The following is a 21,486-nucleotide window of genomic DNA, read 5'->3' as shown; positions in this document are numbered from 1 at the left end:
TAATTTTTCCAACTTTAGTTGCAATGGCTCTAATTGTTTTACAGGAATCAGAATGCAAGCGGTAATCAAGGTATTAGGCCGCGATGCCAAACTGCATATTACCGTGATTTTATCGAATCGATCTGCAAAATGGTTTACAGTAAATTGTAACTGTGACTTTGTTATTAACTAGCACTAAATGTTTAATAGGAAACGTAGAAATAATGATGTTACCGCTGATTAAATATAGGTTTTGGTTAATTTATGTAATTTGTTTTTATTATAGATACTGCTGTGGTTATTTTAGGTTTAGGTTAATGTACTCTGCAATAATTGTGTAGTTAAACGATGCCAATGCTGCCAAATGATTATTTATTATTTCCCAATTTATTTAAGATGGTTTAACGTAAGTTAACCCTAATTACGGTTAAAGGATCACAATCACATTAACTTAAAGCTATCCTGTTATAACAACCTTTACTTCTGTAATAAACGTAAAATAAAAGCAGAAAGTAGAACAATTTTAGAAAACCGTTATCCTACTTATACAATCCTTATAGTGGGGTAAAAAGGCGTATTAATCGAAACTTGTGCAGTTGGGTCGGCAAGGGACCGAGAGGGGCCTATTATGAAGTTGAGAGAAAAAACCTTTTCATCACATGTTGTGTTAAAAGCTGACTGGCTGCGAGTGTCGCTAAAATGTGTGAACGCCTATTTTACTGGTGCACAATATTTTCCGACGGAACATTGACATTCAGTGAGAAACTGGTAGTTGTGCGGATTATTTTTGAGGGAAATTCCACTCTGCACCGCTTTCGCACTAAAATGTATGCGAATCATTCTATTTGTATAGATTTCGTTATAAATTTTTGTTTCAAAATTATAATACAAACATCTTTCGGGGCTTTAGTTCGATGAAAGAACATAATAAAGTTTTTAATTAATTAATGTATTATTCATAAAATCGGTCAGAAATAATAAAATATCTTTATTTTAAATTAACTCTTCGTACCAATAAATGTCAAAACACTGCGCACGCCCGCATATATTGCACTTAGCCCACATACGAACAAAGAGATAAGAGGAAAAAGACAAAAAACGTTATACGAGCTGCGGAAACTGTTGAAAGGAATAAAAATTGTGATAGTACACAACCGGCGATACGCTCCTAATTTATAGATACTGCCTCAAAGATAGTTAAGTATTTCGCTCGTTAGTGGTTAGAATTAAAGAGCCAATTTTATAGAAATAAATGAGAATTCTCTCGCGGAAGAAAAATATTATTACCATTGTATTTAACACAACGAAGGCGCTGCAATATAAAATTGTTTTAGTTACTGTTGTGTGAGAACATATTTTATTCTTTTAATCCGAAATGTTCCATTCTTCTTCATTTCAAAAAAACATTAAATGCCTCCATAAATACATAATTGCTTAGTAAAATTCTACGTCAAAAATGACATTTCATATCAAAATCCCATTTAACTTCTAGCAAATATTATAACAAGTTGCATACTTTCATCTCACCAAAATTAATAACGTCGGCCAGAGAGCTTGAATGTCAACACAGCGAGTTTTGGTAAGGCTGCACCAACCGCACAAAAGCAATTCCACTCACAATACCAACGTTACAATAATTAGAAGGGAATTAGTAACAAATTATTGCTCGCGAAGAGGAGGGTATAATAGCCCGACCGAGCTGGATGGTTCTCATTAGTGTACGTTGGTCCCACGTAGAAGCAACCTCGTTGTGGCCCTGCATTATTCATGCGGACAATATTGCAGTGCGTCTATCTATACAGCTTTTATATCGTTGTACGGTTACATCAGGTGATGTTTCATTAAGGCTGACATTTTGCATTGTTCACGTGTAATAATGCTCGCCGATTGTTTGATTCTGGGCGTTCTGCTAGTCAGAGATGTTGATGTTACAGTTATTATACTGTTGAGTATTTTTAGGACATATAATAAAATTGTACGGTAACAGAGTATCATCTTTTTAATAAAGCGTTACACGAATTGAAATGAAACATCCATCCGTGATTGATTTTAGGCTGATGTCGCAGCAATCTCGCCATTTTAATATTAATTTTGTGCCACATATTTTGGGATAAAGGGCAGGATGATGACGCATTATGAAGTTGGGTAAACTCGACGATCTGTTCATAACAAAATGACCTTTATTGCTACAGGCATAACAGATAATATTAAATCGGCACGAGTTGACATTCAATGTCCTTTCACCTGAAATAATAAATCATGCGTGACAAAGTACTGACCATAAACAAATCGCTGTGTGTTTTTGTACCCGCAAATGGCTGAAAGTGTTCAAATAAATTAACGAACTAGTTTCGTGCTTAACACATATACTAAACATACTCGACACAATGTATAATGAAAATACAGTATACAAGAGCCAAATTGTGACGAGATTTGGTGGCACGGCGCGAAACAACGTTTGATGAGCTATGAATTTGAGAGCAGCAAATGCTCATCACTAATTAGCGCCAAATTTGAAACTAGGATCGCAATATTAATGTGGAATATGAAAGCGTCAAGCTCCGCAGCTTCAGTTCTGCACGAAGGCTGGTTCAATATTTCATACGTCATATGAATACGTCACAAAAGGTGACTCTGATGTGGCTGTGAAAGATGAATAGTGTGAATAGAACGGATGTACGACAAATAGGCACTGTTCACATACTGCTCTTTATAAGCTCCATCGTGTACCGTTATTGTGATCGCAACGTTCCAACACTATTATCAGTACTACCTATTTTTTATTCATAAAACTGAAGACAGTTGGCGAACTTCAACAATTACGTTCATACACAGAACTATGACGATAAAGGAATACTCGAAAACCATTATATTTATAAGGTTTCCCGTGAAACCTTAGTGTATAAAACTTTGTGGAAACTTTTCACAATAAAAAAGTAAATGGTCTACGGCGGCGTAGTTATTAAGTGGTATTTTTATTTTTGCCTACCCCGCAGTCGTCTGCATGTCTAGCGTTTTGTAGAACTATGAAAATGAATTTTATTATAACGTGACATGCTTGATGCTGTTGCGTCTGATTTTATAAGCAATTTTGAATCACTTTGGGTTTGTAGCAGTTTTATGAAACTATATTTAAAAACTAAGTGTTATTTACTATGGTTTTATAAAAACCAGAAGTACCTTAAGCTCTCAGATACCTTGAATAGGTATCTTACTTTGAGTTGTGCCTAGTTACCTATTCTGCTAAGATGGAGTCCTAAATGTGTAAGGAACACAAACAGTGTGAATAGTTACAAGTTATCAGTCACCTCTACAAAACAATGGACTAGACTAGACCAACGTAGCAATATTTGGCCATGCGCATAAAGTAAAACGTCTTAAAAAATAGAATAATTATCACAGTCAAAAGAACTTTCATTGTAATTTCAGCCCTTTGTTAGGTGGGTTGAGATTATTAACAAAATCTACTTAGGTCAATTATTACCAAATTATCTACTGTGTAAATATCGGAGCGAAATTGAGTAAAATGATGAGTAAAACATAACCGTTCCTAAAATAAGTGTTTATCTTTGTTTCAGGGGAATATTACTACAAAACCAAAGACGTTACAGCGATGCTATCAAAAGTTTCGAGAGAGCAATTTACTTTAGACCTTCAATGGCTCGTAAGTACTTGAGATAAATTAATTATTAAAAACAAAGCCTCTTTGGTATTTCTTCATAGCCCTTACTAATAATTTGATTGTCCTTTCAAATTATTTTAGATGAGGGCCGGCCGAGTCTTTATTCTGTTCTAATTTTGTTATTGTCTTGAAAATAAAGGGGTTTATAATTTTCATTGTTAAGTAAATACAAGAACAAGTTTTAATGGAGCATTTTCAACAAAGTAAGCTGTGGACAGCGGGAAATAAATATTTTAAATATTTTCTATCCAAGCCGAATTTTGTAGTCGAGTTGTTTTCAGTTCGAGTGTGGAATACAACTCTTTGTATTGGAAAACTAGTAATAGGTAGAATCATTATTGCTTTCTATTTCAATTTAAGTTATCTGTGCTTTGTAATATAATGGATTAACGTTATAAAATTTAAATGTACATATTACTTCTGATTTAAAATTAAATAACTCAACTATCAAAAATATATGTTTGCGACTAGACATTAAATGCTCAACATTGTTTTAGTGGCATACGTAAATCTGGGAACATCGCTAATGGCGGACGGGCGTCTCGCGGAAGCCGCGAGCGCACTGCGCGCCGGCTCCCGAGCCGAAGGCGTGCGCGTACGCGACCGAAGAGAGCACGACGCCGCCCGAGTGTCGGCGCTCGTGCAACTAGCAGCATTACACTCACAGAGAGGCCACTGGCACAAAGCACTGTCCGCCTACAAAGAAGCACTGCAAATACTCCCCGACACAAACACACCAATCGTTGGCTGGACACGACATGTAAGTTATAAAATAATGGCGTTCACGACCGATTTCGGCCACGGCGGCTGTTCTCATTTAAAGAGATCAGCCAGCTGCGCAGGACATATTATAGTGCACGAGCATTTGCGCATTATTCCTTTACTCTCATAGCCCGATGGGACGGCAACCCGACACGACCAGAGAGAGGGGGCGCACGACCGACATGTAACTTGTGTAAGTCGCATTTCAACATAGATTCAACAGTGTTGTCTCTTCAAGTTGGCAGTAGGCACGTGCCAATGAATTTAAGGAGGTAACTGGCTGCAATCCAAGCTATGTGGTTGAGGTATCTAAAATAGAGGAATCTTCGTAGGTACATATGAAAGTACTAGATTTATCAGCATATAAAAAGTATGACGATGCAAAAGTGAGACTAATCTATTCTTTTGATGTCCAACAATGCAGGCGGTATGATATATGGCGAGACTAATTTCGGTTTTGTTTGCAGAGTGTCCTATCAATGGTGGGGGAGATTTATGTGCAGCTACAACAATGGCCGCTGGCCGAGAACAGTTTAGTGTCAGCGCTGGCCGCCGCGCCGCATCACGCGGGCACACACGTCACATTAGCACAAATACTCGCCAGAAATGTTAGTAGCTAAGAATTAAATTATCACATTTTATTTATGAAATGATTTAAGCACTTTATTAGGTACTGTAAAGATGAACTGATGACTGAAAAAAAGCCGTTTATAGAAATGTGCTTAGAAGCTGGTATGCAACATATTCTCAATCAGATGCCTCTCAGGCATAACATACTTAGCAACAATACCACATAATAACACTACCGCCAAATGACTCTCTACTGCGGTAAGATTGCGGTATCTTAAGATTATTACTCCTTAAGGGCTCGCCCGTTATGCCGCATTGATCAATTATTCTCTTACAAGAATTACAACATCGCTCAAGTATCTCACTGAACTAATCTTTGCGCTAAAAGTATTAAACTTGTCCAAGTATCATTAATAATATATTTTGTTACAGGCAAGTAGGAGTATGGAAGCAGAAATGTGGTTTAAAAAAGCACTAACTTTAGCACCTAACGATCCATCAGTAAGAGATCAGTTCGGTAAGTTATTTTTATTACGCGAAACTTTAGGGACCACCCTAAAGTTTTCAGTATCTGTAATGTTGAACATTAATCAATGACTTTTGCAGAGCAGTTCAATGGCCTTCTAAATTCAAATGTAATAATTACTTTTAATGAGCTAGAATATAATTATGCTACGATCTTCGTAGCTTATCTGTAGCAGCGTAGGCTCTACGATGCTACGAGCATTTTATGACAACTCTTTAGAAATTTTTTTTTTTTCACAAATGAGTATTGACATTTAGATCTAAATTCTCCACTAGGCATGTTCCTGAGATCACAGCGTCGTCTCAGGGAGTCAGCTGAGCAGCTAGTAGCCGCCGCCCAGCTGTCTCCCTCCGACAGCGCGCGCGCCGCCTCGGCTGCGCGAGCGCTTAGGGACGCGCGACGTTGCCGCTCCGCCGAGCGGTGGTACGCGCGGGCAGTGCAGTTAAACCCTGATGTAAGTTCAGCTGAATTATTTTAGTTAACATTACTTAGCTTTATAATACTTAGGTATGTATTTTTTAAAACTCAAGCTAACGAATATAAATGGATGGTCCTCCATTGCGAAGAACAGGTTTTGATTAATTGCAATACGAACAGTGACAGTTAAAATATATCGCTATGAAATCTGTCCATTCCCAAAACAAACAGTATCACTATCGATTTCTATATTAACGATCTATCAATAAATGCCTCCATTCAAAACCATCCAGCATGTCAATAAAAAACGTTTCGAATCCAATCTCAAAACATATTTGACATGCAAAAAACCAAGTAACGTTTAAATCCTGAAACATTTTACGTGTTGCATTTTTTACCACACCAATAATATGCAGCAGAGATTCGTGAAAAATCGTATGGTCGAATCAGCCTCCGTGTGTCGAATTGATTTAGCATGGCCGGGTTAGGATATTCGTTAAATAAAGATTTAAAACGTATTGCTGAGCAAAGGGGCGACTGAGCAATCCTGTTTGTTTGTTAAACATGGCCAGATCAAGGTCCCGCCGACGGCTGTTTTCTTTGTTCCTTCCCTTTGGTGACCTTTAAGGAATATTATGGGTTTTGGAATGCGATAGTCATGTTGATATTATTTCAGCCGTGATTATTTTATGACGGCAAAAAGGTCGCGAATTAAGTAAACAATCTATTTTAGAGCTATGGAAAATTTTGACGCAAAACCTCATTTTCCATCGTGAAATAAATCATTAGAACAAAGAGGAAGGTACAGATTACTAACAGATGTATTAGACTGTCAGAAAATAACTGGTGGCTCTAACAATCTTTTAAAGCTTTATTTTTGAAAAACACAAACGAAACCTGCAGGTGTATAAACAAAAATGAATCAACACGAACGAACGTTGAACGTGTTATTCCTTTTGTTCATTGCTGTGTGACCACCGCGGCCGCGCTCACACCGCCTCTATATTTCTAAATTGTGAAAGGTTTGACCCACACGTCTATAACGTTCAGAGCTTTTTTGTTCAATAATTTTATTACAAAAATCCAGCCACTGGCAATAAAATGAAAATACAGTTTTACTTCTTACCTCTGAATTCAAAGGCATTGAACAAAGCATCCTTAGTAATTAACATTATACACCTCAAAGGAATCAGCCACGAGCGTATCGTTAAACAACGCATAACATGTTTGTATCTGGAGCATTCCGTTTAGCGTAGCTTATCACCGGCTTGTTCGAGGTTCCTGGAATGGATTGTCGCTTTGTTGCAGGATGCCGAGTATCATTCCAACCTCGGCGCCATCCTACACCTGAATGGCAAGTATGCTGCCGCCGCCACGTCGTACCGGCGCGCGCTGCAGCTTCAGCCCAACGATGACATCACCATCACCAACCTCAAGCGAGTTAGAGCACTCATGACCAAACAACGCAGAAAATAAACAAACCCAAGCCTCTTGTAAATCGACACATCAAATAGAAATTAATAGGATGTCAATTGCCAAAAGAATTGTTAGATACTGAGTACATATTATTTTATGCGTTTGTAAATAAGCCACTAAATGTTTATTTACTCGTCTAATAGGTTTATTGCCTGTGCTCGTAAAGTTATGAAGACCAAATGTTGGTAGTGTAACTGCCTACCTTACAGCAAGAATCATCATAGCAGGTAAGTACCGATTCTAGCCATAAAACAATGTAAATTGATAAAATCGAATTTTCATACTTCGTCAATGTACTGATGAGGTTCTCCTTCAGACACGATAGGTATTAAGTATTAATATTTAAACCGTATATCATTATCATAAAAGGAACTATTAAGTTCCTTGAAATTATTCAATTATATCCGTAATTATAGGTTTTCAAGCACAACGGTAAATTCTTATGTGATGAATATTGAATGAAATTTGTTATAAATGATCTTATTGACAAAGGCGTTGCGCTTTAAATAATTATGAATAAAAACATTGAATTAATTTTGTAGTCGATTGAATTATATTGTCTCTGCCAGTACGAAAACTTTTTACTATATAAAACTTATTTACCTCTTTATGCAATACAGAATCGCGCATTCTTGTGGTTTAAAACGAATACACTGAAGGGTCTTAAGACAACGTTATAGGAGTAGTTAGAAATTATTGTAAATAGATTTTTAAAATAAACAATTTTATACGTGTGCAAATATAAATCTATGAAAGTTAATTATTATCATTTCAATGGAAAATGATGGTATTCTATTGTTATTATTTTCGTCTTCCATTACTTTAACTGTCTGTACCTTGAGAACTGCCGGACCTAAGACAATGGACATGTTATCAAAGTGCAAGGCGAGTGTATAAACTGTGTATCATATAAAAATAAATGTATTTTTGGTGGACAAATGCTAGGGTCTAAGTAGGTCTTGCGATACTAAGCCTACTGTGAAATACTGGTTGTTCATGCCAGGGTGAAAGCCAATCCATTATACTGGAAGCCGTCGGTATTACCTTCTAATTGTGTTGCGGCTTCAATTCATCGACGGCGACCGATCGCCTTCAGACGACCTGCCACCTAATCCCTTCTATTATCTATAACATATAAATTATAGGTATGGCGATAGTCTCTCGAATGATGGACACTTTAAGTGGCGCTCCTTTTGAAGCCTGTACTGGTTACTTGAAAGGAATTGTAGGTAATATTATTTTGCACCAAAAAAAAAAAAACAAAGGGCCTCAAAGTTGAATGAGCCGAAATGCTTCTTAAAATTTTGGTTTTAAGAAAATGGTTACAAAATCTTGAGCTGCTATATCGTACATGAGCCACATTACTTGCAGCGCTGCTAAAGATTATTCGAGTCGCGAATTCTCGGCTGAATTGTCATGTAACATTCATAAGTTACTGACGGCTTGCATTTAGAACGTGTTGGGAATTGCAATAGGTACCTGCTATGTTATTTTGTAAATCAGTACATTGCTGACGAAACGTCGTAAACACACCCCAAGGAAACTTGTCGAGGAATATTAAAGAGGGAATATTTTGTGAACTGTTTCGTGGTTATCGGTTAGCACCATCGATGGATGAAAATTGGTTTAATGTATTTTTAAAGGTGTGAAAATTAAATAACAAAATTGGGCTTGAAAAAATATGAACTATCTAAAACGTTTTTTGATACCAGAGAAATTGATGTAATTAAGTTGTTTTTTCTGTGTATTAATGTTTTCCACAAATGTATCATACATAAATGATAACTTTGTAATTTATTAATTCTTTTATGAAGTCTGAAACATATCTATGTCGTGTTTGTATAGATATACAACCAGACATAATTGTTATTGCAAATAAAAAAGTGTATATAAACATATTTAAGGCGCATATTACCGTATAACGATTTCAATGATTTCTACATTTCTTATTAATATATTTTGTCGTTTTACTTCTCACACCTGTGACAATAAATGTAAATTACGCTTTGTAGTCATAGATAAATGCCAAATAAAATGATTTCAGTTTTCTTGGAGCAAAATATTTATTAAATGTAGGGCCTAATGTAATCAAATATAAAGGACTTCTTCGGAATACAAAACTATTTTAGTGGACGTAAAATTGGGAGCCACGTCATTGTCCAGTTGTGCACCAGTCAGATTACCAACAAAAGATTATACACACAATATTACGTTTTCGAAGAAATCCTTCACAATATTTTGATTTCATTGGGACCTGAAACCTTTCACGAATCGTGTGATTGTGTATATAGACCAGGCCTAATTTAATTTTAAAACGTGATAAAACCAGATTTATTTAATTTTGTATTGTAAAAATATTTCTGTAAACCCCAGTTTAAAGCCTTGTCTTTATAAATACAATCACGCAGAAAGTGCGTTAGATAATGAAATTATAAGTTCTGTTATTTCGTTATTATTGTATAAAAGAAATATTGCGACTCGTAAACAAATTGTCAATAAATAATTGCAGAGCTGTGTACGCTTCTTAACCATATATAGCATTTACAATAATATGGATATTTTTCTTACTATGTACTGTATGCGCCCACTCATTTTGGTACTTTATCATCGTGGTTCCTTTCTATCTATTGCTATTATTTTGAAACAAAAACACATCGAGTGGTTCGAGTTTTGTATAATTGTATATAGAATAATTATAGATGAATTCTTTCAATTACAATTCGCATAATTATTATCACGTCTCGCATCGTAAAAAAAAATGCTACCTGTACCTTTAAAAATGATTCTTCAAAAATATGTACCTAACGTAAAAAGTGGGCGCAATAATTTCATTCATCACTTATGTACTGGAAAACACTTTTTTATATCATAAATATTATTTTCATAATAAATAGTAATTAGGTATTACAATTATTGTACTTCCAATAATCGATACATGAAAGTTCGTAAAACATTCTACACCTACTATACTAGTAGGAAATACTGTAAGTAACATTGAGGAATTGTAATCACTATTGTTTATATTAAATAGTAATAAATAGTTATGTATATTTATGGCGTTATGCAAGTAAACCTGCAAATTCCCAAAGTGATATTATATGTTGGTAATTTTGTAAATAAAAGCTTCAATATTTTATGTAATGTTTCATTTCCGATTCTAATCTGATTAATGATTTATGCGCATTAGAGAATGTGGTTGTTCATTACCGATAATAATTAATTATTTGATATTTTAGCTAATCATTTTATTAATATAAACATTAGTCATTCTGTCATAAATATATCCAGGTTAAACTTAGGGCTATACATTAACTGCGGTTGAATGGAATTAAAAGATAATAATGTGTACTTAGCATGACCTAAAATTTAACTCACACGAATTTTAACCACAACTAGAACAAAGTAATACAATCATGCAGTTCCATTCTTTCATATTCGATTCTATCTATAATATTATCATTAATTTGTTGATCAATATTGCACGTCGTGTCAAAATTATTGTACAGACTATTAGAAAACTTAAGGATACAATTATAGACAGCTGTCTGCTATAGTAAGTAATACAATTACGTATCTCGCGAGCAAGACGCTAAAGTCAATTAAAGGTAATCAGTTATCCACTTCGGTGCTCGACGGCAACCTAGTTACTTGTCACTGCTAAGACAATATATTGGATTCCAACTATTTTATACTAAAACGTAGCATCTATGTTCAAACGCAGCCATTCGTTTATTGGATTTGCTGTAGCTCCATTTGCCTCGCCGATAAAAAGTGATAAATTGCAGTCACAGTAGGGTAAACCGAGGTATAACTGGCCACTTTCAATTATTAGCCACTATTCACTTTGACTGCATAAATTAAGAACTATTCTCATAGAACGCCATCTATTATTTATTTTTAGTATTACCTACTCAACTAGCTTTCATTATAGTGACAGTTTTTTCCTCTATGAACACTAGCGCCAAAAATATCGGTCATTTTGTGACAGCACGCGTACGAGTTCCGACGTGAACGGTAAATCCTTAAATTTTTTTTAAGGTAATGATTGAATTTAAAAGTGAATTTTGTAATACTTCGTGTAGTAAACGTGAGTTGATTGTGTTTGTGGTATTGTATAGATGGTAAACGATCGTTTTTTAAGGTTTTATTCTGTCAGTATCTATAATAAAGCGAGATTAGTGGGGTGGCCAGTTATTGATTTTCATTTTTGTGTATTTTCATTTATTGGCCACTCATGCCAGTTACTGAATTATACGCTAATGTCCGAATTTTACGAAAAAATAAACATATTTAGAATGAGTATAAGGCACACTATCGTGTAAAAAAAATCCAGATAAAAATATACACGTTTATCAGTAACTGGCATGGGTGGCCAATTACTGATAGTTGTATGGCCAGTTACTGACGGATTTTTTTTTTGTTGGACAGATTTTCTGAAATGTCTTTAAAAAAACGCCAATACTCTAAAGAGGCAATAGAAAATGCTATCAAATTTATTGAAAACAATGAAGGTATCCAATCCAAATAAAACAATTTCTGTTGTCTCAAATATACCTTTCTCGGAATACCTGAAACAAAATCATAATCCTGCCCTTATCCCAATTTTATTTGGGGTCGGCGCAGCATGTTTTCTCCTTCCATACTCTTCTATCTGCCGTCATCTCACAAGTAACATTCTTTCTACTTTCACACAATCCATTTCTTCCTTTCCTTCTTTCCACTATATCCGTCCACATTCATACTCATCATGTTCCTCACAACATGATTCTCATTCCTCCGCATCACATGCCCATACCATGACAGCCGGTTTCCACGCAGTTTTTCTGATACCGGCGCTACTTTCAAACTTCCTCTTATATACTCATTCCTCACTCTATCCATTTGCGTAACACCACACATATGTACCTCTTAACATTCTCATCTCTGCCGCATGCAAATGTCTTTCATTCGTCGCTTTTGTGGGCCAGCACTCTGATCCATACAAGACAGCAGGTCTGACAATACTCTTGTAAATTTTCCCCTACCTGAAACAAAATACCTGAATACCTGAAACAAAAGTTGCCCGATTTTCCCAAACGACAACGAAAGCGCCAAATTGAGCGAAACATCCAATCAATATGTTGACAAGATAAGAGAAAAACAATTAAAAAAAGCAAGAAGAAGATGCCGCAAAAGAAGAAAGGAAGAGATTACGAGAAGAGAAAAAAAGTCAAAAAGAGAATGATGTACCAAATAAAAAACTAAAGAATAAAACAAAAAAGACTGCTACTAACAAAATTATAAATAGTCAAGACGAGTCCAAGAAACTGTTGGAAAATAAGAAAAACCGATGTGTTACTTGTTGTGACTATTGTTTGAATCTAATAACAAGAAGGGTGATCCTATGTAGGCTCTGTAACAAACAATTTCATGAGAATACCATTGTCTCACAGGATTCATATTCCTGAGGCTGAATGTGATTCTTTTTTGTGCCATAATTGTTACAAAGAGAGAGATTACTCTACATCTGATGATGATGATGATGATGTAATTAATTAATTTAAGCACGTCAATAACTACAAATGATAAGTTCCTCGTTACCATACTATGATTTAAGTGCAAACGAACTGTGGTATACTGATCTCATTAAATTAAGCTAAGTTTTAGTTTTTTTTTTACGAATTAAGAACCACCTTGTTAGAATTTGTTTTATTATGTTTTTTAAGTTTTTAATTTCTAATATAGTTGCTTTATTCTATATATTTTAATTGATTTTAAATATTATTTTTGCATGGCCAGTTATTGGTATTATGGTGGCTAATATCTAATTTTAAATGGCCAGTTACTACTAAAAAATACTACTTTTTCATTCTGTTAAAATATTACTACATAATTCTATGTTGTTTCATTTTTTACTCACTAATAACGATAAATGGATACTTGCTTTAACTAAAGTTGATACAAGAATATTAATTTCTGGACACATTTCTCCATGGCACTTAAATGAACAACTCGCTGTCCTTAAGTGGCCAGTTACTGGTGAGTTTACCCTACATTTATACACACACAAAATAAAACACGGCATAAAGTTTTTTTAGGATGAGATAATGTGGTAAGTGATTACATTTCTTGCCGACATGCGAGTTTGCACTTGGCAATTTTTTGCGTCTTTCGTTTGGAGCACATGACTGGAAGAATGGCGCGTCAAATAACTTGGAAAAAAGACACTTAGCCCTCACACTCACGCCTTTCCTGTGTGAAGATAGAGCATCCCCTAAGCTTCACAGTAATTTCCCTCGAAGACATTATTTTCCATGCTTCGCGCTCACCCTAGCGCCATTACCATTCGCTTCATCTTCAGTTTCCTTTTGTATTTTGCTTTGACACTTTGTATTTCGATTCGATATTGAGATATATTTCCCTTTATATCATTACGGATGTTTTAGATAAAAACGTATCCTTGGCGAATTGTGTAGGACTACATTTGTTATTTATTAGGTGCGCTTCATCAAATAAATGTTCGCTTCATACAGAAAATTGATTGATTCTCTAGTAGTCACTTAATGGAATCTCAGACCGGCGCCGAATGTAATTTCATTAATTAAAAAAGGTAAGATACATATTACTCGAAAAAAGAGGCTCGGATATTATCGACATCTTTGTAGCCGTACGTAATGTTCAAATATATTCACCCTACTACAATACTATCTACTACCAAACATTATACCGATATCTTCAATATATGTATTTTAAATAATATTTTCCATAATCCTTTATCGATCTTTTTTCTATAATCTTTTCCTTTATCGATTTTAGTGATCCTTTCATTATCAATGTAAATATCCGTATAATGATTGGATTCTTCTAACACCATACCTTTTCTTAGCATAGTTATATTCTCGTGTCTGATAAAACGCGGAGCTACGACATACTTAACGCTAGCATTTTTGCATTATGACGTCACCAATGTCCAGGTGAATTTGGCAGGCTGCCCAACCACCACAGATATTATTATGTCGCTTATTATTACGCAAGAGATAACACAATGAGGCGATGTATATGCGGCCTTATACGAAGCTAATGCAACGATCTCATTATATGGGGTGCTCTTTATGCTTAACTAGCTCCCATTCGTGGTTTCACTCGTGTCACGAGAGAAGTATTTCCCGCATGTGGATAAAAGTATCCTGTGTATTATTATGATATAGGTAGTATGGTTTTTAACTTCCAAGTTTCGACGAAATCGATCTTGTAAGCTTTTATGTGAGAGAGGAACACACATCCCATATTTTGGGTAGACAATATTAGTAGGTATATGATGTAAAATTTGGCTAGTATAATTATTCATTTTAATTACAACTCATAACGAACACACACAAAAAACATACGTAATTGTAAAATAGTTTTGAAAAAAAAAACAAGTTCATTTTCCACGGGTATCTTCAAACCAGACAAAGATTGATTTTGTAACGATGTAAACGATAGTATTTTTTCTCGTAAATTTATAAATTCCTAGTTTTCTACAAAACTTCTAAGAACGAACACTCAAAAGGTATTATAGGAAAACGTCAGTAGTAAGGCTGATTTAATGAGCTCTTTAGCACCTACTAAATACCTTATAGCGAAGACTCCCGAACGATCTTTAATATTTTTTCCTAAAGTTGGTACCTGTTACTGCTAAATGAACCGTGGCCCGGCAGCCATATTTATTTTTTGGTCTTATATTATTGTGGTGTTGCTTTTAATTAAGAATTCCGACTTGTCAGGAGAATATTTTAATGAGAATGAAAATCTCGCAATTTTTCAAAAGAAAAATACTGAACTATTATTGCAGATAGACAGAAATAATTATGGCTCATGGATGTTTTTCTTAGCGCTTTTTAATTAATATTTTTTGTATTACTTGTACGATTTGTTTCATATTTATGATCTTCTTAATTAAACGATCGTTTAATTGATTGAGTAGTTGTACGTATCTACTTACATATTTCAGTTCTTCATTTATTAATTTACAGGCGCATTCGTAGAAACGGGTTTCCGAAAAAAGGTACAGTAACAGTTTTATCAATGTGAACAACAATATATAAACCCAGGAAATGGAAAAAGTCCTTTTACTTGACATGTTAACTTGATACTCGCAAGATGTACCGACTTGCGTGCCACCTGTCGAGGGTATTTCATACTTTTTAGACAGTCATGTTATTATTTAGCAGATAGAAGGTAAGTTTTTCCTTATAGAAAATATAAAATACAATAAAGGGGAAGAAAATCCGCTTGAGGAAACCTGACCTTTGAAGTCTGAAATCGCCAAACCGCCTTGAGTTTTTATCAAGCATGGTGATTAACGCTCGGTCCGTTGCATTATGAGAGGAGGCCTGTGCCCCATAGTGGGATAATAAAAGCCTGCCTACAATCAGCTAGTTTTTGTAGGACATACAAAGACACCTTCATACAATAAAATGAATAAAGCAGACGGCTCGGAATCGTTCTTTATGGTAATTAATAGGGACATTGTCCGGTCCCGGACGTCTTTCAACCGATATGATAATGATGACGACTTCACGTGTGGGTATCACGACAGCCCCCCTCTCTAGCCCCCTTCAGTAACTGGGGAAGGAGGGCTAATTCCGGAGTTCCGACATTTCCAGGAAGAACGTAATCTTAGACTGAATACGTCTGGTTTAGAGTTACAGAATATGAAAATATAATATTAGATTTGGTTCTAGGAAATCTATTAGAGTAAATTAATATGACGTTAGATATAAAATAATCAACAAAATCAGTTTTCCGAAGCAACTAAATAGAGCTGTACTATTCATCTATGGAGTAATAACTTTGATTGATAAATTAGTCTATAAGCTGTTCTCAAGAGTGATCACGAACCGACTTGCGCGAAGACTCGACGAATTCCAACCACCGGAGCAGGCTGGGTTTCGGAGCGGATACGGCACCATAGACCACATCCACACAGTGCGGCAGATTATACAGAAGACCGAAGAGTATAATCAGCCCCTGTGTCTAGCATTTGTGGACTATGAGAAGGCCTTTGACTCGGTTGAAATCTGGTCTGTTCTGGAGTCCCTGCAGCGTTGTCAAGTAGATTGGCGATACATCCAAGTGATGAGATGTCTCTACGAAGCCGCTACAATGTCCGTCCAAGTACAGAATCAGCAAACAAGGCCCATACCGTTGCATCAAGGAGTGAGACAAGGGGATGTTATTTCCCCGAAACTGTTCACTAATGCAATGGAGGATATGTTCAAGACGCTGAACTGGAAAGGACGTGGCATCAACATCAATGGCGAACACATCTCTCACTTGCGATTTGCTGACGATATCGTCATCATGGCGGAAACGCTGCAGGACCTACAACAGATGCTGAACGACCTGGCTGAATCTTCTCTACGCATCGGCCTACGGATGAACTTGGACAAAACCAAGGTCATGTTCAATGAACATGTTCTACCGGAACCGATTGCGATACACGGCGCCGTTCTCGAAGTTGTTCGGAAATATGTATACCTCGGGCAGACATTGCAGTTAGGTAGAAACAACTTTGAGGACGAGGTGAATAGGAGAATTCAGTTGGGTTGGGCTGCATTTGGGAAGCTACGTCGAGTCCTAACATCGTCGATCCCACAGTGCCTAAAGACAAAAGTCTTCAATCAGTGCGCCCTACCTGTCATGACTTACGGAGCCGAAACGTGGACACTGTCGGTACGGCTGGTTCACAAGTTTAAAGTCGCTCAGCGGGCTATGGAAAGGGCTATGCTCGGCATTTCTCTGAGGGATCGCATCAGAAATGAGGTAATCCGTCAGAGAACCAAGGTCATCGACATAGCCCACCGAATCAGCAAGCTGAAGTGGCAGTGGGCTGGCCATATTAGCCGAAGAACCGATAACCGTTGGGGTAAACGAGTTCTAGGGTGGAGACCACGCCTCGGCAAACGTAGTGTAGGACGTCCTCAGGCACGGTGGAGTGATGACTTGCGCAAGACGGCTGGCAGGAGCTGGATGCGAGAAGCTGAAAATCGATCTCAGTGGCGTGCACTTGGAGAGGCCTATGTCCAGCAGTGGACTGCGATAGGCTGATGATGATAAATTAGTGGCAGAGGCAAGTGTCAAGGAAAATGTTTTGGGCTATACATTCATGTCGAAGGCCTTAAATGAGAGTAGCCAGCACAAAATAACATTAATTGGTTTCTAACTTACCCTACGGTAAGGATTGACAAGACTTGATGATTGCAGAAAAAGGTATATTTACCACATGAATGAGTCTAACCATCTGTAGGTATGTGTGGAACAGTCTTTAGTACAGTTGGCAGTTGATAGGTGGCGTTTAATTAGTCTGATTTATTACACAATGTGGCCTTTTATTTCTGCTTATTATATCTGATTCCTTTAGCAAAAACGCGTACAATTTTAATTATTAACACATTGATTTCAATTGTCCAAAACTATGTTTAAATTTTATTGTTTTGGTTATGACAGATGTCTCTTAATTAAAATACAGTTCATGTATTTTATGCTTTCAATACATTTCAGAGGTCTGAAAATTTTAATAATGAGGCTTAAACTACTAACTAGTTGTACCTAATTAAAACGTCTAACTCAGAAACTTTAATTTTGGTTGTTTATTTATTAACTCCCGTAGCTCTGTAATAACTGAGCCACGTTATATACACCTGTTTCAAAGCATCAAAAGCAGTTTTTATGTCTATGTAAATTATGTCATAGTATTACAGAAAATGCGTAGAATGAAGAAACTTTAATAAAAAATACAATAATTAGTAAGACAGAACCCCTTTAAAAGATAATTATCAACAGCAAGGTCTAACGTCTCCTCCAATTTACGTCCCAAAGTTATATGGAAGCCGACATTGTTAACAACAAAGCTACAACTTCAATATGCAACAAGTACATCAACAGAACTGAATTTACAATCAAAAGAAACACGGTAGCTCGTCACGGGCTTGGTTGAACGGCGTGTCACAGTTCATTAATATTAATAGTCGAGGCCAGAACCCACGGCTACTGCTCTCACTCCATGCATAATTTCACTTCTGCGTCCTCTACAAATTTTAATTGCTCGAGTTGCTACATCGCAACTTTGTCCGAAGTCACAGTGACGAATATACCACCCCATTCGTTGTTCCGCGTATGCACAAAAATGTTTGTAGTGCTTACAGACGCCGAAGGCGCTTCAGTTTGGTTTCGTTCCACTAAACTTTGCAGCGCACGCCCGTTTTAAGCTTCACGACGTATTTTAATTTGTTTTAGTTGAGAATTTATTGTGAACTTTTTTAATTTAGTGAAAGTCAATATTACGTGGCTTAATAAAGGGGAACATGAAATCGGCTTTACTTTTACGCTCAAGCGTAGTTTGTTGTAGTTCAAATATCGTTACCGAGTTACAGCGAAGTATAATTTTCTTGAGAAAATTTAAATAGGTTTGCACAGCTAACAATTATGATAAGTACCGCCGAAGGAAACGTTTTGCAGATTCCAATAATTACGAGTGTTGAACTCGCGACGACGGAATTACGGAGTGGAGTAGACAGCGGCGTAATACTCGTAGTAAGCGCATTACTTACGTCAAACGCTATTCTAAACGAGTTTCCATTCTTGTGGAGTATACACATTATAAATAATGTAAAGCCTCAAAAGTTCCACACGCGACATCATTAGGCAACCTCTTAAGTTAATTTATTGAAGATCAACTAATTTATATGTATAGGTGTGTGTTCTGCGAGGCTGCCGCGAGACGCAAAAGCCCAAAGCTTATTAAAAGCTGTCACAAAAAGCCGGCTGCATCGGTGAGAACTCCCTTATGAGTATAACCAATCTAATCTATAATAATACTGGAGTAAATAAAGTGTGTAGTTGTTTACTCGTTTATTTATGAAACTATTCAGCAGTTTTGTGATATTGTACAGCTTTATCGCTATTTCGTTCCATTGTTCTACATTTTGAAACGTCATTCGAGGATTGTAAAACATGATCGTAATTCCAACATTGAAATTCGATACTTACGACTTTATTAAACCGACCTGCTTTAATATTTATTTTCCTGTGCTACATATAGGTACCTGTCTCATATTACATAAATAAAACAATTTTCAAGCACAGTTACACAATTAAATTATTCGCAAGCAAAATTATATGTGCATTTAAATTGCTAGAAACTGCGGTATCTTGAGAATCTGTGCCGTAACGCTTTGTCTTGGCGTATTGCAGTTGGTCTTAGCGCCTCACCGGGATTAATTTTAATCTCCTGCTACAATAGAGTTCCCAGTTAAAAAGTTTCCAAAGACCGTGGAGTAGCTCGGGTTTAGGCTAAAGTTTTCACTAGTCACGGCGTTTTAACAGCAAAACTCTAGAAGCATTTAAGCCTTATACACACTAACGTAGAACAACATTATATAAATTCACCACGCGAAATGAATATGCATGCAATATTTAACGTGTGAATGACAACTGTGGTTAATTTCGGATAATAAGTGTCACATTTGAGTAAAAATTATATTAATCAACATTGTTCACTTAAACATAATTATGTTATTATGTCATACAGAGCTTGATTGCTGCAATTATGCATAAATACAATGATTTTGGGTATCACCAACATGTACTTATGTGCTTACTGATGCGCTAATTACCGAACAATGTGTGAGCGTTTTTTGATATGCATATTGAAACGGTTATTGCTAGTAGAAGCTATACAATGACGACTTAAAAATAGGCCACATTACACTGACAAGAAAGGTAGGACTGACTTCTCAAATCGAATAAAGTAATTCAAATCACATGTTTAATTCAATACCCTCTTTTACTCTTCTCATAATAAAGTGAAACTCATATTTTTCCACAAATAGTGTGTTTATAATCCACGACGACACCCCCGAGACATCCACATAAAACCGCAAATATAAATCAGATTCGCCGAGCATAGATAATATTTGGAACAATACTGCAGAAAGTAATAAATAATTCCTACAGGTAAATAAATCGAATGGCAGTTGCAATGAAAAATAGACGCCTTGAAAGTAATATTTTGCTTCTGTTTCAGTTGTGAGCTCGAAATTGCAACTCTTTTACAAAGAACCAAAGAAAATGGAATCGCCTTGTATGAACAAACATTGTTTCGAAAGTGAGTACCTACTATAAAATATGCGCTTAGAATTTGGGAATCCTTATGTAATTCCGACAGCGAAAACTGATTCAATTGAAAATTGGGATATCATTTACCTTGTTTTTTTTTTATTGTATTGAGTTCAAATTCAGTTACCTTTTACTATTACCTATACATAAAACTAACAGGACAAATCAAAAATAGCGTAAGATTATGTGTTTTAATAAATTGATGAGATTCTCTTACAATATACCTATGTGACTCCCACATGCATGCAGTCTACATAAGTAGCAGCTGAGGTTCTGAATACATCCCTCTTCTTGCGTTATATTGAATCCCTCATTTCAACTCCGCAGCCGCGGGGTCTTTTCATTTCCCAACTTTTGGAGCAATTACCAAAGTAGTTGTAAAGTTTCACATCGGCCTCTGAAGATTTTCATTTGCAAGAGTGAGTTTTCAAATTACAAACGAGCAGTTTTAAACACCAACGTAAATTTTTGCAGCTTCTTGCTAACGAAAATTGGTCGGAAATCCTCTTTTATGCTGAACTGGCAAAATTTGACCTGTATTCTTGCCTTGCTCTAAGAATGCGAACTGGGGAATATTTTAAAAGTAAAACCCGCCGAGTCATTCCTTATTTTTAATCTTAAAGAAAGAGAAATAAACAACAATACGGGTCAGTGAGTTTTTCGTAATACAATACTTTTGGCGGGTCAAAAGCTCGCGACACCGACCGAATATCCGATTTCAATAAATATCGTTAGCAAAGTTTCGTGCCCAAGGCGGACGAAATTTTTTCTACAGATCTTTATACAATGATCTATGGAAGAGGTATGTATTTGTATCGCCACAGATACATCTCAACTAACGCTAGTAATATGTAATGTCAGGATAACTGTAATGGATGTAGTAAAATGAAGTTTGTTACCGCTGTACGTATGGATGAAATTTTAACTAAAATGA

General features: G+C 36.0%; 1 protein-coding gene across 1 annotated transcript in view; it reads left to right on the top strand.

Annotated features, from left to right (window-relative positions):
* Positions 1 to 10,548, top strand: part of LOC124629867 (protein O-mannosyl-transferase TMTC2) — a 93,167-nt gene extending 82,619 nt beyond the window's left edge. Inside the window, exons 6-11 of the mRNA XM_047163521.1 lie at positions 3,558 to 3,643; positions 4,159 to 4,421; positions 4,891 to 5,031; positions 5,426 to 5,510; positions 5,795 to 5,973; positions 7,245 to 10,548. Of these exons, the coding sequence (XP_047019477.1) occupies positions 3,558 to 3,643; positions 4,159 to 4,421; positions 4,891 to 5,031; positions 5,426 to 5,510; positions 5,795 to 5,973; positions 7,245 to 7,412 (922 nt within the window). The 3' untranslated portion in view covers positions 7,413 to 10,548. The remainder of the gene's footprint in view (positions 1 to 3,557; positions 3,644 to 4,158; positions 4,422 to 4,890; positions 5,032 to 5,425; positions 5,511 to 5,794; positions 5,974 to 7,244) is intronic.
* Positions 10,549 to 21,486: the final 10,938 nt, after the last annotated feature.

Source organism: Helicoverpa zea, chromosome 4 (assembly GCF_022581195.2).
Source record: "Helicoverpa zea isolate HzStark_Cry1AcR chromosome 4, ilHelZeax1.1, whole genome shotgun sequence".
NCBI classification, from domain to species: Eukaryota; Metazoa; Arthropoda; class Insecta; order Lepidoptera; family Noctuidae; genus Helicoverpa; species Helicoverpa zea.
This window is presented reverse-complemented; position numbering and strand designations above follow the sequence as displayed.